This window comes from Hakea prostrata, chromosome 3 (genome assembly GCF_041222555.1).
Source record: "Hakea prostrata isolate BN-2017 chromosome 3, UWA_Hpros_2, whole genome shotgun sequence".
NCBI classification, from domain to species: Eukaryota; Viridiplantae; Streptophyta; class Magnoliopsida; order Proteales; family Proteaceae; genus Hakea; species Hakea prostrata.
The window spans coordinates 41987238-42012590 of NC_142602.1; the positions used below are offsets into that span (position 1 = coordinate 41987238).

At 37.9% G+C, this 25353-nt stretch overlaps 1 protein-coding gene across 5 annotated transcripts in view; it reads left to right on the forward strand.

Moving 5' to 3' along the window:
- The window catches only part of KU70 (ATP-dependent DNA helicase 2 subunit Ku70-like protein), a 117388-nt gene that overhangs the window by 76979 nt on the left and 15056 nt on the right, over positions 1-25353 (forward strand). For all 5 annotated transcript variants that reach the window (XM_089150427.1, XM_089150429.1, XM_089150430.1 and 2 more), the window contains 2 exons: positions 84-145; positions 13683-13743. In XM_089150427.1, the coding sequence (XP_089006553.1) occupies positions 84-145; positions 13683-13743 (123 nt within the window). The remainder of the gene's footprint in view (positions 1-83; positions 146-13682; positions 13744-25353) is intronic.

The following is a 25353-nucleotide window of genomic DNA, read 5'->3' on the forward strand; positions in this document are numbered from 1 at the left end:
AAGCACACGAATGCAAAAAGAAACAACACCACAATCAACCCTAGCTAATTCTTTCATTTTATTATTATTGTTATTTAACACAGGAAATAATTGGAAGCACCCGCATTTTCATTGCTCTACACAAATCAATGCTACAGCTTAACAGGTTAGTATTATATCAAGTTATGTAGTTTTGCATATTCAATTAATATCATGCTCCTTTCTTCTTTTTGGTCCCCACCCCCTCGATGAGCGAGGAGAATTATTAATTAAAATGAAAGATGCATCTTGGTTGAGTGGTAAAGATCCATACTTCTCAATGGAGAGGTCATGGGTTCGACCCTTGCGGACGGCATTTCATTCCAGTATTAAAAACCAAAAAAAAAAAAAAAAAAAAAAAGAAAGAAAGAAAGAAAATGTTCCAAAAGGTATTCTGCATAAAAAAACTATACATGTTGATGTGTTGATGGTAATAGATCCCACATGTTGAGAGTTACTCATTAGCTTTGGAGTATAATTTGGTGTTAATTTTCCATATCGTATTTAAGGTTATGCTGAAAAGTTTTACTTCTGTACCAGTCAACATGAAATGGTGGAGGGCTGGTTGGGAATAATAGTGTAATTGGGAATGGGGAAAGAGATCGCACAATCACACTTCTGAAGAGAAACTAAAATTCTTTTCAAATCACTGTATCTTTTGTTTGGTTACAACCATTTATTTAAATAAGGGACCCCAAAAAAAAAAATCCTAATTAGACTATGACTTTGAAACACAACTTGCCATTGAAATTCTAACATTTTACAACTCCTATGTTTGTAATGCAGAAAAGGTAAAAGGCTGGAATTAATATTATCATTTTTTTCTTCTTCTGTGAAGAAGCCTTATCCAATTGTTGAAGTTTGGGCTGTTACTGTTCACGTGAACAGTAACATGAACAGGGTTATGCCATTATTCCTTGTTTCCTTTTTAGATATGCTACTCTTTCTAATGTAGGAATCTTGCTACACAAGTTTTGGTAGTTTCTAGAAAGCATAGTTTCTATTTTCTATTAGTTACTAATTTCAGACCTTTCCTTTTTCCGTACTTCCTATTTTGGACAGATTTTAGGAGTAAGTTTTACTTGAAAATTTTGTCCATAAGTTGTACTTTGTATTTCTTTTCTTAGAGGCCAAGATGGCTTGCTTCTCAAGTTGTAATCTAGACTATTGATATCTATAAATAAGAGGCTGCAATTCTAGTAGTGCTAAGCTAGAATCGTAGGCTTATGTGATTCTTATCAATTCTTCTCCTTTCTTCTTCTCTTCTCTTCTTTTTTCTTCTTCTTAGTTCTTGTTATTGCGCTGTTTTGGTTCATTAAAGTTTATTTTCTAATGTGAACAGTACAGCCCAAACTTCAACACCAACTAAATGGGGATGGCTATGGACCTTACCTTCCAATTAGCGCTATTCAATGCGATACTAGATATAAGGCCTAAACCTTGGATATCCTTTCTCACCACTTCTCCTAAGGTTATATTAGGTCTTCCCCTAACACTTAGTTCCTTCAATCTGGATTAAATCACTTCTCTAACATAGGCATTTGAAGGCCTTTGTTTAATGTGGTCGTTCCACCTTGATTGACTTTCTCCTAGCTTATCGTTTATCGGAGCTACTCCTAGACCACCTCTAATATGATCATTCCTTACCTTATCCTTTCTAGTTTGGCCGCTTATCATTCATTTGATCACAATTGAAGTTACCTAAGATATTCCATCTTCCTTTGATTTAATTCAAAGGTTCTTCCCCCGCCACCCCGCCAAAAAAAAAAAAAAAGAGCTTCTCTGCATGATTTTAACTTGATAATTCTTGCTTGTGTCTCATCTACCAAAATAGTATCATCAGCAAAAAGCATAAACTAAGGAACTTCATCTTGAATGTCTTTGGTTATGTCATCCATCATGAGTGCAAATAAATATGGGCTCAGAGTTGATCCTTGATATAGCCTAAACTGTAATTTAGAATTCACCACCTTGTCCACCTAGGGTTCTTAAACTTGTCAGTAAATCATCATACATATCTCTTATTATGTCCATATATTTACTTGCAAGTTTGCAACATTTGTTTTCTCTACTACTAGCCAAATCAACGATCTAGGAACTTTGTTATAAGCTTATTCTAGGACACTAAAAACAATTTGAAGATCTTTCTTACACTCTCTATACCTTTCCATAAGTTTCTTAATAAGGTAAATAACTTCCATTACAGATCTTCCTGGCATAAAACCAAATTGGCTCTTGTAATAGTGGTTTCTTGTCTCAAAACGGGTTTCAATTACTCTCTCCAATAATTTCGTAGTATGACTCATCACTTTATGCCTCTATAGTTTTTACAACCAATGTTTAAAATCTCATCTTGTCTCATCTCGATGTCTCCACAAGGCTGAGACAAACGAGATATCGAGATTTCACTTAAACCTCGACGAAACATGGTACAATGATGTACAATGTTTCATTGTACCATGATTTTGTTGATTGTTTTGGTGAGTTTTAGGTGGGATTTGGTTTTGATATTTTGTGTATACCTGATTTGAGGCCAATAAATAGAATGAGAATGCTACTTTTGACTAAAACCTAACACAAACTGTTTGTCTTCATCCACATGCCCGGTTGTATGCTTACAAAACTAGATAATGTACTTTCACAAATCTATACATGGATATACAAGAAAACATTGGAACTTCCATTAAAATGCAAGAAAAAATGTTGGGAAGTAGTCAAATCTCAATTATAATTTAAAAATTATAAGTTACAATTGAAACAAACCAGAATCTCCTACTGAGGTGCAGCTGTAAGTTAGAAAGTGGAATCAGAGAGCTAGAGTAAAAGGAAGTAGAAGTGAATTAGGAAAAGAAAGGGGCAGGGATGATTCTGTGGTAGTGTCGTCTCTGTCCTCTATTGCCTTTATTTATAACAGAAAAATAAAGATCTAAAACAGTCCCAAAATCGATGGGAATTCAACTTACTAATTCTAAATACATTCCAAAAATAAAAACTGACTTTCTAGGATTCTAAAGACAGTTCCCAAAAAGGAAAGAAAATATGAAACTAAAGCTACTAGTAAAAGGTAACTTTCTAATTTTGTAGAACAGCCAATAGTTTCCAAATCTGTAACTTAGACCAAGGAAAGATTTAGTGAAGATGTCTCCTACTTGTTCAGCAGAAAAAACATATGGTGTGGCTAAAACTTTTCTCATGACTGCGTCCAGCACAAAATGCAAATCCACTTCCACGTGTTTGGTCCTCTCCTGAAACACTGGATTACTAGCAATATAGATTGCTTTCAGATTATCACAAAGTATCTCAACTAGCTCTTCAACTTCAATCCTACTTGAGGAGAGACTTGACCCAAAAATTTTCAGAAACCGTATGAGCCATAGCACGATACTTAGCCTCAACACTAGACCAAGCCATTGTAATTTACTTCTTACTCATCCAAGTAACCAAATTTCCTCCAAGGAAAGTACAATAACCAGAAATTGAGCTTCGATTATCTCAAGACCCGGCCCAATTTGCATCTGAATAAGCACACTACTTTAGGTAATTTTTTTTCCCGTACACAAGGCATTTTCTAGGAGTCTTCTTCAAATACTATGAGATACGCATTATGGCATCCCAGTGAGGCTTCTTATGTGAGTGCATGAACTGGCTAACAGCCCCTATAACATATGACAATTCTGGACGAGTCGCATTAAGATATATAAACTTCCTTACCAACTGTCTATACCTCTGGGGATTTGCCGAATCCTCTCCTTCATCCTTGGTGAGATTGTGATGAGAGTCCATGGGTGTATCAACTGGTTTACACCCAAGCATACCAGTTTTAGTCAGCAGGTCCAGCTTATACTTTTGCTGAGAAAGACTGATCCTACGATTGCTTCGAAGAATTTCAAGAAAATTCTGTAAATGCCCCAAGTCTTTTATTTGGAATCATGTACTCATAAACTTCTTTACCTCATCAATGCCTACATCACTTCCAGAAACAATTATGTCATCCACATAAACAGTTAGGACCACAATTCCAGACTTTGTCTTTCTTACAAAGATAGAATGATCTGAATAACATTGGGAAAATCCCGCTTCAGATAATATTGAAGTAAACTTCTCAAACCATGCTCTCGGCTAATGCTTCAACACATAGAGAGACTTGTGAAGTCGACATATTTTAGTAAAATCCCCCCCTCCCCCTGAGCAACAAACCTGGGAGGTTGCTCCATATAAGCCTCTTTAGCCAATTCTCCATACAAAAAGCATTTTTGAGTCTTTGACATCTAACTGATGAAGAGGCCATTCTAAATTAGTCACCAAAGACAACAAAATATGCACATAAATCAAACGAGCTACGAGGGAGAAAGTTTAAAAAAAGGCCACACCATAAGTCAGAGTATACCCTTTTGCAACCAGCCGCGCTTTAAGGCGCTCTACAGATCCATTAGACTCGTACTTAATCACAAATACTCAACGACATTTCACCATATCCTTACTTGAAGGCAAATCCAAAAGAGTCCAAGTATGTTTAGATTGTAGAGCCTCAATTTCAAACTCCATAGCAGCTTTCCTACCCAGATTAGAGAGAGAGCTTAAGAGTATGTATATGGAATGGTAATAGAAGACAAAGATATGGTAAGGGTACGATACTGAACCGGAAAGTGAAGAGTGGTAACATAATGAGAAATACGATACACAATATTAAAACGGTGGGAACAAGAATGCTTACTTTTCCTTAAAAGTGATGGGAAGATCTTTAAGATTATCAGACGTTAGAGGAAGATTTGTAGAATAAGTGATATCGACTGTTGCACCATCTAACTGTTTTTGTTTCTTCTGCCAATGATAGACTTGCACCAGTGGAGATTGAACTGGAACCTCATCCGGGCTAGGAAGTACAATGGCTTTGTTAGGAGTCTCATAGTCTAGTTTTTCCTCAAGCCATTCCTCCGGTTAGGCATCTTAAAAGGAAATGGTACAACCACAGATAAGGGGGGGGGGGGGGTTCAAACCTATCATCTTCAAAGAACTTATTAGAATCATAATTTAGTGTATCGTTAAAGAAGGTAACATCAGCTGTGATGAATTGACATTTGGTCAAAGGGTCAAAAACTTTGTACCTTTGTTGGTACCGAGAATAACGTTTAAAAAATGCACTTATGAGCTTTGGCTGAAAACTTATCCTTTGGTTGGGGGTAAGAACATGCACATAACATACACAACCAAAAATTTTGGGTGAGACCAGAAACATGGGTAAGTTCGGATACACAACTCGAAATGGTATTTCATCTTTCAACAAAGAAGAAGGCATTCGATTTATCAAGGTACAAGCTACAAGGACAGCCTCACATGAATATTGCTTAGGTACACTAATATGGGACATAAGGGAGCTTTCTATTTCTAACAAGTGCCTATGTTTTTGCTCGCTACACTATTTTTTTGTGGTGTGTATGAGCAACTAGACTGATGAAGAATACCTTTAGAAGAACAGAACAGAAATTGCATTTTGCATATACTATCCAAAGCATCTCCATACGAAAATTTTTAACAGATGTATTAAATTGAGTAGAAATTTCAGCAAAACAATCTGTAATAATTTTTAAAACTTCACTCCTATCCTTCATTAAAAGTAACCAAGTAAATCTAGAAAAGTCATCTGCTTAAATGATAAAGTACTAAAAACCAAAACTATTAGGGATACGACGGGGTCCCTAAACATTTGAATTTACCAAAGAAAATAAACTTGTACTTCTAGGCATGGTGGGAGATCTCGCTCTCGAGTGAGATCTTGACTGAGATGGCGAGATCTTGGCCGAGATCTATCGAAATTTTGGCCTAATCTCGGTGGCCCATCTCGGTGGCTTTTAGAGCCCTGGTTGGGCTGAAACTTGGTATTTAGTCTATTTAAGGCCTTTTGAACATATTGGTGGCCTTAGATTTGTGAGAAAATAACCTAAGTATGTCTTCTAAGTTGACCCTATGTGTAAAACCGAAATGCTGTGAAATGTAAGGTTAGACAACATGTAGTGTAGAGATATCAAGTAATTCAAGTTATCAAATATCAAGTATCAAATACATTAATATTACACATCAAACTATCAAAGAACTTAAATGTCTTCAAAATTTTACAATCATAAGAAATTTTAGACTTTTAGTAAGTTATAAATCATAATCCATAAGTTAACAATCACAAGAGTATAAGAGTAATAAGATTACAATTTACAATTTACAACTTACAAGGCTACAAGACAACAAGAGTATCACTTAACATTCTACATCAACTGATTCTGAACGGTGCCCACATATGACTCCCAAGTCAACTCATCACTGTAGTATGTCATATATTGGTTTATATGGAACCAATATGTCTCCATGTAAGAATACTGGAGGAATAACACTCTGGGATAAACGTCAATTGTGGGTGAAAAAGCCATTGCTGTTGTTGTTGTTCATGTTGCTGTTGAACATATGGGTAGGGGTTCTAAACCACTCAGTTAACACAACCCACCTTCACTCCCATATGTGTACTCTTCAGGTGCTGGGTCTTGAGGAATAGCATGATCTCCATAAGAAGAATACCCAGTGTAATTTGACCCGGTGTTGTGATCCCCGTATAGGTACCCCAATGACTACCGTCTAAACTTTGGTGTTGTGAACCACTATGACCATGATCTAGGCTCATGCTTCCCATGTTCAATTCAAGATCCTACATGCTCGCATAATCATTCGTTTTCTCCTGGTTTGATCTGCTCTTCCTACTCCTGGTATAAGTCTGAGAGATAGGGGAACTGTGGCTCGCATGTGTCAGATGACTTAGACCTGGTGGAGGTGACTCCCTTTGTTGACCTTGACTTCCACCAATAACACCACTAGCCTAACTGCCTCCATGACTCGATGACTGACTTGGGCCACTTGGCCCTCTGGTATCATCGGCATCATCTGAACTCCTATTACTATCACCACAGTTGTTTCTAGTTGACCCGGTGGCTCCACAAATGGTACACTTGGTCCTGCTGATGCTGCTACAGCAGCTTGACCCTCATCAAAGACACGTGGTCAGCTACAACATCTGGGCCCATAGCAACAGTAATGGCAGGATCCAGCTACCCTCTTGGCCCATCTAGCATTGGGCCACCTTGATCCCTAACCCACTGATATATGATATCATCTTCCTCATCCTCTGGGGGGGTTTGTGGAATATATCAATCAACTCAATCAATTCCCTATTTTCGTCATGCATATCATCTTGTATGTGCCCTACTCTCAATCTCATGTTGTAATGCACATACACTAAGTTCTGAAGCCTCTTACTCCTCAATCTATTCCGTACCTTACTATGGATGAGCGAGAATGAGCTCTAATTCCTCTCGCAACCAAAGGATGAGCAAGTTTGTGAGAGTAATTTAATTGCTACGTCCCTGAGATTTGGCGAATTAGTTCATATAGCACCCACTAGTCAGCTGCATAACCAAATATAAGAAGTATTAGGCAAGTAAATCTTAATTCTTATATAACTTATCAGTTATCACTTTTCACTTACATAGTTATGACTTATAGTAATCGACTATTTACCAGGATCATTTTTTTGCCTAGTTGCAACCGCAGAAGGCTTTCCAAAACTCCCAAAGGCATCCCTGAACTCCCTGATTTGTACATCAATTCTTCAATTATTGTACTTTTACTATTGTATATGCACTGATGTAAGAAGTTGAAGAAACAATTGAATAAGTTCTCACCTCTCCATTAATTGTCCCCTGCATGACGGGATTTGACCTAAGCTTCTCCACCACGTCTTGCACCGCATTCATCAATTTTACATTAATCCCCAGATCATTCTTGTAATGGTACTTTGGGTTGAGGTAGTAAGCTTGTATTGTGGAAGTAAAAAATTTGGTTAGTGATTTAGTTGTTTAGTTGTTTATAAATTATAAGTTATAGGTTATAGCTTATAACAAATTAACAATGTAAATTAAAGTATACAAAAAAAACTTAAAGACTTAAAAGTGACTCACCAGCCAAGTGAAAAGGATGCATCAAGTGCGTCTCCCATCTATCATCGATGATCCTCTCGTAGGATTTGAAGGATCCAGGGGCAGCAGCTTTAACCAACTCTTTCATTTGCTGGAGGGTAGCATATATGTGGGGCATTGTGGGCTTCTTCTCCGAATCCACCATCCTTAAAACAAACACAATAGGCTCTAAAATACCCACTGTCCTATTCAGCTGCCTCCTAAAGGAATCATTTGCAATGGTTTGTTAGACTATCACTACATCAAGATTGCTAGATCCACGCCAATTAAACCATTCTTCACTTGCAAACATGTACTGTAGACCCACCACTTTCTTCTGGAAGCTTTTCAGAGCTACATAGTTGGTGGTCAATCTAGGTCTGACTAGATCACCCTTACAGTGGTTCCTCATCATCTTCAACACATAACTATGCTTATAAATAAAATTACTTACCCTTCTAGCCATGTCAACCACAACACTGATTGACCTTCTTTCCCCAAGTCCTTCAACATAAGATCAATTGAGTGAACTGCACATGGTGTCTAAAAGAGGCGGATCTTGTTGCTCTTGTTCATCAACATTTCACCAGCTTTTTTGTAGTTAGCACCGTTATCTATGACAATTTGGACAACATTGTTTGGCCCTACCTCGAGGACCACCTGCCTAAGAAGCTTGTAAAGGTAGTCAGCATCTTTGATTTTATCTGAGGCATCCATTGACTTAAAGAAGGATGTCTTTCCGTTGTAGCTCAACATGAAATTAATGATGGACTGTCTAGTAGGACTAGTCCATCCATCAGCCATCACAGTAACACCATATTGTAGTCCATCTTTCCTTCAATGAACCAATGTATTCCTCCACCTCCTGCTTCACCTTTGGTAAATATTTATTCATTACTTCCCAAGCTGTTTGGCCTTTAACCCCTACACCTGCCCTAGCAACTGCATTGATCATCCCCTGATAGTAAGGTGTTTTGGCTACATTGGCTGCGACGTTGTAGAGCATGAATTAGCTGATTGCCAACCTAGCTTCCTCCTCCCTATTGCCTTCTTTACTTCCAACAAACATATATGGAATGCTTCTTTGACAGGTGTTGATGCTTGAAGAGGGAGGGGTCTTGGTCAAATGTGGCATCATAATGTCTAGTCTTCTTCCTTTCGGTCCTCTCACTTTCATGAAAACTATGTCTAGGTGGCATGGATGCCCCTGACCCTAAACCATCTGCTCCTCTTGTCTGTTCATATTGCCTCACATTCTCAAAATGTAAGGATTGTCTGCTAGCTTCCATTGCAGCCTTCATCTATCTCCACTCGGCCTGTGACTTAATACGCATAACCCTCGACATCGTTGTCTGACTCCTCATCAACATCAACAAAAGGTCTAGCCAGCACTGTATTCTCAAATTCCCTTTGCTTTTGTTCCATCTCCTCCTTTCTTTGTCTCCCTCCCTTTAAAGTTGTTGCAATTGCTTTTTGCACTTCATAAGGAACCTTGGGACACTTGGAAACATCTTTGTAGCAACCAGCCAAATGTTGCTTTAATTTGGTTGAACCACCAGAATTCAAGATCTTGAGGCAATATTTGCATCGGGATTTTTTTTTGTTGGCATCCAGTGGATCCCATGTTTCCAAGCAATGTCTTGAGTCCCATTGCTAGTGCCACCACTCCCACTAGTTGCCATTTAAGATATAAGTCTACAACACTGAAATACATACATGAATGTTCCCAAAGAATCATTAGAATAATTTTTAGATAAATAAAAACATGTAAAAACAATTTATAAAACAACAAAACATACACTTTGCTCTAAGATAACATATATACAATGCTCAAACAAACATGTTTATATTTTTAAAATAAACTACATAATATTAGCATTATTTAAAAAAAAAAAAAAAAGGATAAGTTTTTAATGAAATATTATTTTTTATAATTATTTTATGTAATTACAATTTAATAATACAACAAAACCACTTTGTTTTTTGGTATATATTTATATTGGGGGTGTTTGTTTTTTAAATAAACTACAAATAGAGCAGTAAAAAGGTAATTTTTTAATAAAATATTGATTTTTAATTATTTTATTTAATTATTTAATATAAAATAAAAATAAATACAGCAAGCATGATATTCAAAATATGAAAACATTGGATTGTAGCTCTCTCAATGAAGTTCACATTCATATCATAAGTATTTTTTTTATATATTTTTAATTTTCATTTTTTAGATAATATATTTTTTAAATACGAAAATTCAAAAAATAAATTAATAACAAGAAATTAAATTTGGTTCCATAAAAGTGTAGATCAAAGCTAGTAGATCAACATATATTTATACTACACTCAGTCACTCACACACCCATTGTTGAACATTCTATTTGAAAAAATTCAAATTTGGGGGAAAATCTTACCTTTGTTGAAGATCTAGTTGAAATAGGCTTGGATGACAATAATCTACTGTCGTAGATGTGTTATCGATGTTTAGAAGTTGAATCCCCAACAAATTCCGGCAAAAAATCAACTTTCCGACCAATTTTGAAGGTTACAGTGAGAGAGGCTCGAGAGAGGCGAGATATGCCTTTCTCGAGCGAGATAAAACCCCCTAAACTGGTGGTTGGACCACCTCTGGCGAGATCTCACCGAGATCTCCCATCTCTCCCCTCTCGACTCTCATCTCTTCTCGCTATTTTCCTATAGTGAGATATCTTGCGAGATCTCCCACCATGCTTCTAGGTTTAGTTCTAGTAGGAAAACTTGTCTTATGATGTTTACCTAACTCACATGCCTCACACTTTATTGACTTTAACTTCCTTACAATCAAGAACAACTAGCCTAAGCCTACTAGGAGAAAGATGTCCTAAATGATAGTGCCATTCCAACGGTGATACAATGTACGTCTTTGCAGCAGATTTGGCAAAATCAGTCAGATGGTATAGTCCGTCTTCCTCAATTTCTACACCAATCCTCCTTCAGGTCTGAACATCCTGAAATTTACAAAAAAGATGGAAAGAACAACACAAGACAATGTAAGGCTTTAGCAATATGACTGACAGATAAGATTTCCTAGAAACTTCGGGTTAAAATAAGACAGAGGAAAGGTGCAAATTTGGTAAGAAATACACTCCCATTACAATGGCGGAATACTTTTCACCAGGTAGCCATGAAACGGGAGTAGGGTTAGAAAACTTAGAAAAGTTGGAAAATATGGACGGAATACCTGTCATATGTTCGGATGCCCCAGAATCTACAATCCAAGAATCTGAAGCATAAGACTTGGTGTATATACTTGTTTGGGCAAGATTGGGAGTAGATGTAGTTTGACTGTGCTCTAACTGTTAAAGGCGATTTAGGATTTGATTGAGGTCAACACTAGGAGATGAGGTACTTGTTGATGCCACCGGAGCGGATGCCAATGAGTTGTCAATAGTATTTTCTCCGAAGGATGTTGTCATATTTGCATAGTTTTCTGCCCACTCAGGCTGACCATGTTTGTCCGAACAACTTTCGTAAGTATGATTTTGCTTGCCACAGTAAGTACTCACCTAGTTTCCTTTGGATAAATTTGGAGGGGGAGTTCAACCTCCTCCACTTCCTCTTCCTCGGCCAATGCCTTCCACGTGAGGGATAAAAACCATGTCCACGGCTTGCAACCATTGCTAAATTCTCCTTGCTTCTTTGAGTACTTTTTTGTCCACTAATACGCAATAACCTGTACAAAGCATCACTCAGGGTAGGTACAGTTTCAGATGTAATATTTGACTTTTACCTGTCAAGAATTCGGGATCCAAACCAGCCAAGAATTTTGAAACATAAAATTCAGCTTGTTGTGTCTTTAGGGTTTCCAGATTGGTAGTAAGAGGCTAGTGTTGCTGCAATTCTTCCACTAGTCCTTTAAATCCACTATAATATTCCATCAATGAGTGACCACTCTCAGAATAGTCGAACATGCGATCATATAGGTCATAGATACGTAAAATATTTTTCTCTTGGTCAAAGGTATTGCGCAAATCCTCCCATATCTGCTTAGATGTGTCACAAAACATAATGTTATTTGCGATAGGAGAATCAATGCTTTTCCAAATCCATACCTTGTATAGCATTTTCACGAGTCCAAGTTTTATGTGCAAAAACAGTCCATCCTTCGAATCAACCTTGGGACAATCTTCTTTCAAGTACTTTGATTTTCCTTTGGCATGAATATAAATGCGTACATCGCCTTTGCCTAAAGAAAATAATTTTCGGGTCATTTGAACTTGATGCTTGTAATTTGGAAGGGCATACCTTCCTTGGACAGAATTTTTGAAGGATCAGCCATTACGGAAGCTTAGAACTTTGATTACTGACAGTACAAACAATTACGATCATAGAAGATGTAATTATCTTCTTAGAATTTAATTCATGTGAACATTACAATTACTATTGTAGCGTCAGGCTGATGTTGCGACACACGAACCACAAAAAAACACCAAGAGATGGAAACTCAAGTAACCACGTCCTCAGTAACCTGTTTCTAATGCCATGAAACATTCCAGAATCTCCTACTATGGTGCAGCTGCAAGTTAGAAATCGAAATCAGAGAGATAGAGAAGAAGGAAAGAGAAGAGGATTAGGAGAAGAAAGGGGCAGAGATGATTCTGCAGTGGTGTTGTCTCTGCCCTCTATTGCCTTCATTTATAACTGAAAATTACAGATCTAAAACAGTCCCAAAATCAATGGGAATTCAACTTACTAATTCTAAATACATTCCAAAAATAAAAACTAACTTTCTAGGATTCTAAAGACAGATCCCAAAAAGGAAAGAAAGTATGAAATTGAAGCTACTGGGAACAGGTGACTTTCTAATTCTGTAGAACACCCAAATACTTTTAAAATCTGTAACTGCTTCTCCCCCAAGCTGAGACGGAACTTTCCATTTTGAGATAGCTTGCACCCCAAGGAACCACGACATGGTTTCTAGACTTCCAACTCATAACTTGCTCCCAAGCAACTTTAGGCTATCGCAACAGCAACGCCTTGATGTTTTCAAAATCTCACCAACATTTGCTAAATTTTGGCAAGATCTCAGCAAGATTTCGTCAAGATTCAGCTAACTAAGTCTTGTTTTGGACCATGTTTCGTCTCGCCAAGGTTGACATGGCTCTTGCGAGATTTAATCATGTATGGTTGTACAATCCGTGTAGAAAGTGTTTGATTGAGTGCTTTTTTGCTGTAGGCTGCCAACCAGATGCACCAACCCTCCTCCTGTACCCTGCCTTAGGACAGGCAGCAAACACTGGCTGAGTTAAAAGACTGGAATTACTAAACTACTAAATTAATAAACTTATTTCAACTCTTATTCAACCAAAAACCATAGGATCGGTTCATTTTGGGTTTGTGTCTCCATATCCTGTCATACCAGTCAAACCAGCTGAACGACATTGCATCATGAGACTTATTAATAACGTAAAATCTGTTGATGAGAACTGTAAATTTCCCATTCTCCAAGGATTCGCTAAGTAACAATTACTGATTTTTATTTGGTGTATATTACAGCTTCTACTGGTGGAAAATTTGTCTAATCATATTCAAAACTGATTATTAGAGCATGAAATGTTTCATTTCCTTTTTAGCATCAATGTGCATACTTGGTTCAAGAAATTCTGTTTAATAATTACAACTAAACCTTTCCAGGTTTGCAGTTGCATTTTATGGCAGTTTGACTAGTTCTCGAATGGTTGCTCTCATTGCACAAGTAAGATGCCATTGAAAGTGGTGGTTAAGTATGGTCTTTTTTTTTTTTGGTTGCAATACGTATATCTAGTCAGAAAGTTCCAGGGCTTGTGATTGGTCCTGGTGGGGATGCAAATGGGAAAGAAATTAACGATTCTGTAAAAGTTTTAGATTATCAATCTTTCTGAATGCAATGCGCTTGCAGGGCTCTTCATACAAGAATAACGGTCATAGGTTTTTGTGGGGCTTTTGTTTCTTTGCTTGTAGATTGACTTCTTTTATTTATTTATTTATTTTGTGTGTGTGTGTGTGTGTGTGGAGGGGGGGGGGAGTAGAACAGAACTCAATTTCAAGAAATTGAGCAGTAGCCTAGTTGTAGAGAAGACATGGAGAAAATCGCTGAGAGGGGAAGAAAAGTTAGAGAAGTCCACATCTGCCTCCTTTCATACAACCTAACTGTTAAGGCTTAAACCTGGAATATATGGAAATACTCTTAAACATACCACTTATTCCCTTTCTATGCACATTGTATTGGCATTTGTTGGATAACATGTATAACACTCTCCCACAAGTCGGGTTTAGACAACTAGATATACGTGTCCAACTTGTCTTAGAGAACAGTAGATTGTGGTGACAGGTACTCTGTTGAAGATATCTGCCAGTTAGCCAATTATCACATATAGTATATGTGAGTGTTTTGTTTGATGTTTCTCCTTGATAAAGTGATGGTCAACCTCATTATGTTTGGCATTTTCATTTATAACTTTCGTGGTGTTGATTTCAGGTATCTGAAAATTCAAGCTTCCATGTGAGTAGTTCTAGGAGCATAAGCATGCATTAACTGACAGACTACACTGATAGCATACATGTCTAGACTTTGGAAAGATAGATCAGCTTTGCAGTGGTATCATTGATGGACAGTCCACACTTTGGAAAGATAGATCAGCTTTGCAATAGTATCATTGATGGACAACAGTCCACTTCTTCACCAAATTTTTTATTTTACTCAATAAGTGAGTAATTTGTTCTAAAGTAAAAAAGTTAGGGTTAGTAGAACACAAATTCAAATGGACAAAATCACAATGATCCAAAGCTAATACAATTGTTTAACCAGGATTGGCAACCATAGGGCCCTTCATATTTTGGGCTCAAATTGAGCCGACAATCATCCGACACCAAGAGCTGACCTGATTATTGGTACCCTAGAGGTATATTGGTCATTTTGCACCCTCCTTTGGGTTCCAATGTGCTCCAAAAGAATCCAGAATAATTTTAGGAACAAGGATCTACACTTTTGTTTTTCATTTTGGACAAGTGGTTACAGTTAGGAGTCCCAGGTAGAGAAGGGATCTCCCTAGCTGTACTCAACTCTCTACATGGAGTCTATATCTAGATTTGTTTTGAGTTTGAGTCTTTGGTTAACAAGTTATTAAAGAGTCTATGTCTGACTAGGTGTCCCAGTTGGAACCCAGTTTTCAATTAGGATTCCTTCTTTAAGTTTGTTATTTATTTTTCAAGTTGTATTTGTTTAAGGGTCATTTTCTAGCTTAGAAAGTTAAGTCTAGTTGTAATAGGGGCTTCTAATCCAAATTGGGTTCCGTAAGTTGAGTCCAAATATGTTTCCTAATTAGAGCCAAGTTAGAGAGTCCTAGTTGCTTTCCTTCGATATAATAAGGCTATAAAAAGCCCCCACACCTTGTAAACAAATCAGATTTGAATGAAATAAAAATAGAATTGAAGGAAGACTGAGTGGAGTCATGGGTTCCAAAGGAGGGAGGCCCACAGCTGATAATTCTTACTGTTTTCTGCGCTTTCTAAGTTCTCCAAACCTAGCCCCACTTCAACCAATCACTAAGAAGCATTCAACAGCCTGCGGCATCTCCAATTAGTGGTTTTCTTCAACAATTCTTCCAGCCTATTCAGCAAGCCTCAAGTAAGCTAACCCCCAACCCCAATACCCCTCCCTACCCAATTGTGCAAGATCTGAAAGCATTCCCATAGCTTGCAGCAATAGCGGCAGCCCTCCCAACCTAAACCCTAGTATCCCCTTCCCCCTTCATCTCATGTCCCTCCCCATAGGATTGCATCCCTCTTCCCACTCTTTTCATTCTCCTAAATCCATTACAGCCCCACCCTTCATTAGTTGGTAAAAAAAAAACTGCAATTAATCTTCAAACTCTAGTAACTCTAATCCTCGTTTCACTAAAACTCTCATGACTCCCAAACCCCTCAACCAAATCCTAAACCCTTTGAAGATTAGCTTCTCCTACACCTTCTCACCTTCCTGCCAAACCCTAACCCTACCCAAGAGTTCTATATGTATTAGGAGACCTACCTAAATTGGGAATTTTCTGAAAGTACAGTTGGTGTAAAACAGAGTATTTTCCTTTAATTTCAGACATAATTCTAACCTAGCCATACCCTAAACCCCTATCCAAATCAACCATAGACTTAGCCATAAGGATCCTTGTTTTAAATACAATCTGGCTGCTGTCCTTGAAGATTTGGGTTGATCTTTGGGTAGTTTTCTTTGGAATCATGGGAAGGGTTTGGGTAAGATTTGGTTTAATAAAACTACACAGGCTGATATGGGGATAGTTAGGGTTTTAACAAATCCCTATGGGATGGATTTGAGGTAACTTGGTTCTTGGAAGGATTCTTGGGGGATCTTTCTCTCTTCTTTCTCCTTTCATTGTTTCTCTTCTTTTCTCTGTTTTCTTTTCTTTTCTTTTGTCTGTTTTCAGATCTGCCACAAGAAAGAAGAGGAGAAAGGGCGGGGGCTGAATGGGGAATGAAGGGGGAGGAGGTTGCTGCAAAGTCAATGGGAGGGTAGGTGAGCTACCTAAGGTTGCTGTAGGGGTGGAGAAGGGGTTTAGGGAGGATCGCAGGTGGTTAGAGGGGCTAGGGGAGTTGCTACAGGTTGAGGGTGATGATGGAAGGCTGCGAGTGAGTGAGGATGAAGGGGAAGGTGGTGGGGCTGCTATACATACTTGTTGAAGCTGCTGATTGTTGAATTGATGCTGGAGATTGGAAGAAGACTATGATTCAGTTCCCTCAATAATTAGATGGGTAATTTTCATCTTGATCCCCTGAGGTTTGATCTATGTCATTTTTAGTCCAAAGAAATGGATACTTTGCATCTGCCTCCCCTAAGGTATCCAATAAGGTTAATTAAGGACAAATTGTGTTTTTTATGACCAAAATACCCTTATATCTATTATTCCATAAGATTTACATCATATTATCACAATTAAATCCAATGGTGAGAATAAAAAAAGGTATTTACAGATGTAAAAAAGTTATTAAATGTTTAAACCCTAAATCTTTCAGCTTCCTTAACTTCCATCCCCACCACTACCGCCACCGTCACCACCACCTCCGCCCAGGAAGCAGATTATACACCACCACTACTACCACCGCCACTGCCGGAGCCGATCATCAGTTCAGGAAAGACAACTAAAAGACAGAACGTAACATACCTGCTTAGGGTCTCCTTGTAGATCAAAGACAGCAGAATAACGATCTTCCATGGTTTGTCTCCTTCCTTTCTTACAGTAAACAGATAACCCATCCTTCTCGAATTCAATCTCCCTCTTTAGCTTAGCCAAAACGGGATTGGAAGCTATTAAACTCCAATCAAAAGCTGGAATGTCGATCATAGTCCGTCTCTTCCTCCTCTTCGAGATGCTGGGTTCCGAAATCTCATTCTTGGAAGACCTGAAACTACTCCATGGCTTCTGAAACCGCACCCCATGAAAGGTGATGTCGATGAAGAACAAGATGGAGATGGAGATGGAGAAGAAGGAGACCCACAAAATGAAGCTAGAGATATGGCGTCGGAGTAGGAAAAAGTAGTAGAAATATAAGACAGTGAAGACAACATGGTTTTGGTTTGCTTCTCAGTTCGTATACGACTCCTCTTCTATATTATCAGGTTCGTCTCTTGTGTTTCTGGGTTCAGCTGAAGAGAGTTAAGTAAATGGTTTTAAAGGGAGGTTGCTTGAAGAAGACCAGAAAGCTTTCTTATCCGTGTTAATGGCATGGGTGTAATTTGTTTTGGTTTGGCTTAAAAAAGAATTAATTTGTTTTGGTGGTCAAACACAAAGACTCAAAATGCCTTCTCTTTAGTAGTCCAGTCTCTCTACTCTCCAGACTTCTCCAGTCAAGCCTTTCCTGAACCATTACGGCGTAGGACATGTTTTAATTGTCTTTCTTGAACTGATGATCGGCGGCTCCGGCAGTGGCGGTGGTAGTAGTGGTGGTGGTGTATAATCTACTTCTGGGCTTTGGAGGTGGCGGTGGTGGTGACATTGGCGGTAGTGGTGGAAACATTTAGGGTTTAAAGATTTAATAATTCTTTTACATTCAAATATTAATAATTCATAAATTTATAAGATGTAAATACCTTTTTTTATTCTCACCGTTGGATTTAATTGTGATCATATGATGCAAATCTTACGGAATAATAGATATAAGGGTATTTTGGTCATAAAAAGCACAATTTGTCCTTAAATAACCTTATTGGATACCTCAGGGGAGGCAGATGCAAAGTATCCATTTCTTTGGACTAAAAATGACATAGATCAAACCTCAAGGGGTCCAGATGAAAATTACCCTAATTAGATTTGTATTCAATTCTGCTTAACTTTACAATGAATGGAGTGGGGTATTTATAGCCTTTCAGTTGGTGAGAAAGGACTTAGGTTCTAATGTGGAAATAAAGATGGATTTAATTGAGGAATCCTTTATATCCTAAAATCCCCCTTACAACTGAGTACATAACAGCCAAAAATGGAAGAAACTACCTGACTTGCAATAAAATACCTAATTATCCACAAGGAATCTTAGTTTAAAATATATTTCTAGTGGCACTCAAACTCTAATTAGACTTCACTTAATTGACTACAACAACAACAATAAGCCTTATCCCAACTAAATGGGATCGGCTACATGGATTCTTGCCTTCCAATTAGTCCTATTTGAGGCCATGCTTGATATGAGGCCTAAGCTATGCATATCCTTTCTCACCACTGGATTATTTAAAGCTTGTTTTCTAATATGGTATCAGAGCTTTTTTTTAACCAAAACAGTGTTGTTCTCAATATTCTCTTCTAAAGTTTTTTTTGTTTCTTGTTTTTTATTTTTTATTTTTTATTTTTTATTTTTTATTTATATAGCGGCTCTCTTTTAGTGGATCGTCAAGCTAGTCCTACGGATGTTCCTTCTTCATCCTCTCCACCGGTGGATTCTTTTAGTGAAGATCCCACTCCGCCTTCAGATGACTTACCAATTGCTTTGAGGAAACGTACTCGTACTTGTACTTTACACTCTAACATTGTTTATCCTATTTCAAATTTTGTCTCTATCTCTCATCTCCCTCCTGGCTTTCGTTGCCTTGCTTTGTTTATGTCTACCATTCATATTCCAACCTATCATACCGAAGCTTGTAAAATTCCTGGCTGGAAAGACGCCATGGATGTGAAATGGATTCTTTACCTCCTGGGAAAGATGTGGTCCGTTGTCGGTGGGTGTATGCTGTTAAGTACCATTCTGATGGTACGGTTGAAAGGCTAAAGGCCCGCTTGGTGGCTAAGGGCTATACACAAACATATGGTGTGGATTATTTTGAGACTTTTTCTCCTGTGGCGAGACTTAATTATGTCCGTGTTTTGATATCTTTGGCTATGAATTATGATTGGCCTCTTTTTCAGCTTAACATAAAAAATGCATTCTTATATGGTGATCTTCATGAATAAGTTTACGTGGAGCAACCTCTAGGGTATGTTTCTCAAGGGGAGGACAATGTTCGTGTTTGCAGGCTTCATAAAGTGATTTATGGACTCAAACAGTCTCCACGGGCTTGGTTTGAGAAATTTAGCAAGATTGTGGAGTCTTTTGGTTTTGTACAGTGTTATTATGATCACTCTATGTTTATTAGACGGCAGGGTGATTGTGTTGTCATTATGGCAGTTTATGTTGATGATATTGTCCTTTCAGGCAGTGATGTTGATGCAATCCATACACTCAAGGCACCCTTATAGAAATCTTTCCAAACCAAAGATTTAGGTGATCTACAATATTTCTTGGGGATTGAAGTTACCAAATTAGAATCATGGAGAGTAGCTTTGGAATCAAAAGGCTTTAAACTTAGTAGATCGAAGATAGAATATCTAGTTTGTAACTTTAGTCATGATCGGGCAGATGATGAGGTGGTGATACTTGACGATAAAGAGATTACTTAGAGTGATTGTTTTAGGTACCTAGGTTCAATCATAAGTAAAAGAGGTGATTTAGAGGATGAAGTTTCCCAAAGAATTAAAATAGGGTGGATGAAGTGGAGAGGTGCGTCCAAGGTCTTATGTGATCGGCGCATTCCATTAAAGCTTAAAGGAAAATTTTATAGGACCGTTGTTCGACCAGCTATGATATACGGTGCAAAGTGTTGGGCTGTTAAAAAGAATCATATAGATAAACTCAGTGTAGCAGAAATGAGGATGCTAAGATGGATGAGTGGCAAAACCAGGATGGATAAGATAAGAAATGATCATATTAGAGTTGGTCTAGGAGTTGCTCCCATAAGTGATAAGCTTAAAGAAAGTCGTTTGAGGTGGCACGACCACGTTCAACGGAGACCTATAAATGCTCCTGTTCGGAGAAGTGATATAATCCATACTGAAGGAACTAGAAGAGCTAGGGGTAGACCTAAGATAACCTTAAGAGAAGTGGTGAGAAAGGATATGTATAGCTTAGGCCTTGTATCTAGCATGGCCTCGAACAAAACTGATTGGAGGGCAAGAATCCATGTAGCCAACCACATTTAGTTGGGACAAGGCTTATTGTCGTTGTTGTTGTTGTTGTTGTTGAAGTTATCCGCAGTAAACAAGGAGTAAGTTTGTCACAAAGGAAGTATGTGTTAGATCTTTTGATTGAGACTGGCATGCTTGCTTTTAAACCTAGAGACATTCCCATGGATCCTCAGTTGAAGTTAGGACGTGATGATGGTGACTTGTTAGACGATGTCCATCGTTATAGGAGTCTTATTGGGAAACTTATTTATTTTACTGTTACTCTTCCTGATATTTCTTATGTTAGTGTGTTGAGTGAGTTTATGCAGTCTCTTAGGAAGGCCCATTAAGACCCAGCAATGAGAGTACTTCGGTACCTTAAGAGTGCGCTCGGAAAAGGGCTCATCTATCGACCAAATCGGAGTATGGACTTGGTTTCCTTTTCTGATGCAAATTGGGTTGGATCCGTCATTGATTGTCGGTCAACTACAAGTTATTGCACTTTTCTTGGTGGAAATCTTGTGACTTGGAAGAGTAAGAAACAATCCACCATTGCCCGATCTAGTGTTGAAGCTGAGTATAGGGCTATGGCCCACACCGCTGCTGAATTGATGTGGCTTTGTTCGTTGTTAAAGGATATGGGATTTTCAATTTCTGCTGCTATGAAAATGTTTTGTGATAATCAGACAGCCACTTATATTGCTAGTAATCCAGTGTTCCATGAGAGGTAGACTGTCACTTTGTGCGTGATGCAGTCAAGAAGAAGCTTATAGTGACTCCTTTTGTGAGCTCCAATGACCAACTAGCTAATTTGTTCACCAAAGCTCTGTTCAAACCAAGTTTTCAGTCTATCTGTTGCAAGCTGGGCATGGGAGATTTGTATGCTCCAGCTTGAGGGGGAGTGTTGAAGTATATGCACTTTGGGCTATTTTACTTCACGGTTCACGTGAGCAGTATTGTGCTATTGATGTTATTCTACTTTCTATTTCTAATGTAGGAGTTTTGCTACATAAGTTTTGGGAGTGTTTAGAAAGCATAGTTTCTATTTTGGTAGTAGTTTCTATTTTTAGAACTTTCTATTTTAGGAGCTAGGAAGTTACCAAAGCTGTAATTTTTTGTTTCCTTTTTCTAGAGGACAATTACTTGTCTCTCAAGTTGTATTAGATTCATTAATAGCTATAAATAAAAGGGCTTTGTGATTCTAGACTGTTTAACTAGAATCACAGGCCTCTTCTATTGGTTCTTCATCTCTCTTCTCTTCTTCTTCTTCTCTCTTTCCTTTGTTCAAGTTCAACTGCTGTTTTGATTATTTAAAGCTTGTTTTCTAATAATAACCATCAACTGAAAACTAAATTCGACATGGTCACAGCGTAAGTCAAGTGATGTCTCTCACATACATCAAGTTTAATGGCATACATCTTGTATACACTCAAATTTTTTTCAAACTATGTAAATTGGAAACTACTTTTGCAAACTGGAAATAAAAAAATAGTGGTACTCATAAAAAAATAGAATAAAAAATAAAAAAATTCTAATGACACACAATCATAGATTGACCTCTGAAGTGAACACAGTTTGACCACCTTGGGCCAAATCCTAGAGTGGTCCTCAAAATCCCTCCAAAATAGCTGGCCTAACCTTTCGGAGGGTATGTTAGGCATTTTAGCCCTATTTAGTCACTGGAATTAATTCCAGAAGTTCAGTTTTAATTTTAGAGTCCAATTTTGTCAAGTTAATTTGAGTTAGTAGTTGAGTAAGAGACCTTAGTCTAGCACCCCTAAATTAGAGTTTTAATTAAATAGAATTTAGCATATGCGAAGTAGAGGTTTAAGTTACTTAAAAGTTTTATTTCAGCTTGTGTCAATTAGGGTCCATTAGATCTTTTAATTTTTATTTCAATGGCTATGATTTAATGTAGTGGGATCCTAATCGATATTGGAGAAAACTTTCTTCTTCAATGATTAGCAACCATTCTAGCATTCTTCTTCAACAGCTCCAGCAACTTCTTTTAATTCCAGCAGCTGCTGACAACCAGTAGCAGCCCTAACAAGTAACAAATAAGTACAGCAGCCAAGAGCCCCTCCCCTCCCCTGACAAAATCCAACGAAGAACCCTCCCCCTTCTTCCCTCTCTCTTCCGCAAGCTTCCACCACCCCTCCCACACCCCTGCAACAGCCAGGAAACCCTCCCCCACCCATGCACGAGACTTGAACCCCCCCCCCGTTGCTGTCGCATCTGGACAGCAACATCCCCAGCCCCCCTACAATACCTAGATCCTTCCCCTACCCCAGCGATACCCCTGGGTAGCAACCCCACCCTTGCCTACACCTTGTGGCACCCATTCCCCCTCTCTTTCTTCCTTCAAGCCTCTGTCTAAATAAATATAAATAAATAAATAAATAGAGAGAAGGAAAAAAGAAAAATAAGGAAGAAGGAAAGCTTTGAAAGTTTGTCCAAGGTTCAAGGTTCCCTTCCAAGATCTCCAAGAATTAACTCATCTTAATCCAAATTATCTCATTCTTTATTGTCAACCCTAGGATGAATTTTAGTTTCCCAAATTCTTCCCATGGGAATTTGATAAAACCCTAACTTTTTCCCTATCATCCCATTCAGTTTTGTTAAACCAAATATTGTCCAAACCATACCCATTTAGATCCTATAACAAACTAGAACCTCCTACTGAGGTGCAAGTGTGCAACCACAGGTTAGAAGATGAAGTTAAAGATCTGAAGAAGAAGAAGAAAATAATAGAGAATGAGGAGAAGAAAAAAGAGGCAGAGATGATTCTGCAGTAGTAGTCATCTCTGCCCTCTAACCTTTTATTTATAGTTGAAAAGTACAGCACTACATCAGTCATAAGAATTGATGGGAATGCAACTTACTAATTCTGTGTATATTCCAACAATAAATACTAACTTTCTAAGACTCTAAAACTGTCCCCAAAAAGGAAAGATATATGAAACTCTAGAAAATTAGTAACTTTCTAATTTTGTAGAGCACCCAAACTTTCTAATTCTATAATAGCTTGTTCTCCAAGGCAGCACTTTCTGATACTGTGACAGCTTGTTCTCCAACGCGGCACTTTCTAATTCTGTGACAACTTGCTCTCCAGAACTCCACGACTTGCTCTTGAAGACTTTACTCAGCTTATCGTAACAACCCCCCCCCCCCCCCAAAAAAAAAAAGCTTACACAAAGGCTAGACTAGGTTGTTCAACAGAAGCAACAAATGGCATAGTTATAACTCCTTTCATGACTGCGTCTCGCACTAAATTCAAATTCTTCTCTATGTGTTTGGTCCTCTCATGAAATACTAGATTATTGGGAATGTAGAGTGCTGCCTGATTATCACAAAGCACATTAACTAGCCCCTCAACTTCAATGCCAGCTTTTTTTAGGAAGGACTTGGCCTAAAAGTTTTAAGACACTATGTAAGCCATAGCACGATGCTTTGCCTCAACACTAGACTGAGCCACTGTAATTTGCTTCTTACTCCTCCAAAAGGAGGGGGGGGGGGGGGGGGGGAAAGAAAAAGGAATGCTTAACTTTCCTCAAAGCAATTGGAAGATCTTTAGAACTTCCAAACATTGGAGGAGGATTTGTAAAAGAAGTGATATCAACTCTTGTACCATCTAAGTGTTTTTGTTTCTTCCATGCTAATAGACTTGCACTGTTGGAAATTGAATTGGCACCTCATCTTGACTAGGAAGTACAAGGGGCTTTTCAAGAGTTCCACAGTTGGGTTCTCCCTCAGGTGATTGCTCCGATTCAAGTATCTTAGTAGGAAATAGTACAACCACAGGTATAGGGGGTTCAAACCTATCATCCATAGTTGTCAAAGCGGCAAAGCTATTGGGGCTCTGTCTAGGCGATTAGGCAACAAAGCGGCAATAAAGTGACTAAACCGGTTGGGTCAAAATTTTTAATACAACTACTTTAAACTACTTTTTAATACAAATACATTTTATAATAAGCTAAACAAACATCCAACAATATTATTTATATATAGTTTAGTGAAATTATTTTACAAATTATTTTTAACATGACTTTTTTCTTAAATGTACATGAATAATATTCGAATTGGAATCAGAATTGATGTATCCATTTTTTCCTTTTTTTACCAAAACGTGCCTTACATGATAAATTAATCGATCTCATTATTCTGATTTCCAAGTCATTGTTTATTTAATGATTCATTGATTATCGATGTTGAGTATGATTCATGCTTTACATTCTGTTGGCGACTGACACTTTGGGCCTCGAAGTTCATTTGCGAATTAGGCCTCGATTTCGAAATGACTCACTTGTTTAAATTTATATACGGCTTTGTAGAATAAATTATAATTAAAAAGAAAGTAAGAAAAAATAATATGTACAAATTACAAAATGTAAAAAAGCGGTTGCTTTAGCGTTTAGGCAGCAATAAGGCGCACAAGGCGGCAAAGCGATAGCGCCTAGGCAAAAAAAGGGCAAAAAATCAGTCAGTCAATTACACAGTCAAAAATTAAGCGGCTTAAACTATGCTATCATCTTTATACAACTGATTACGATCATAATACGGGGTATCCTTAAAGAAGGTAACATTCGCTATGAAAATTGACATCTGGTCAGAGGGTTAAAAACTTTATATCCTTTTTGGTATTGAGAATAACCGTGAAAAATGCACTTATGAGCCTTGGCTGAAAACTTATCTGTTGGTTGAGATAAAACATGTGCATAATATACACAGTGAGAAAATTTGGGTGAGATAGAAAACAAGGGTTAGTCTAGATAAACAACTTGAAACTGTATTTCATCTTGCAAAACTAAGGATGTCATTCGATTTATCAAGGTACAAGCTGTGAGAAT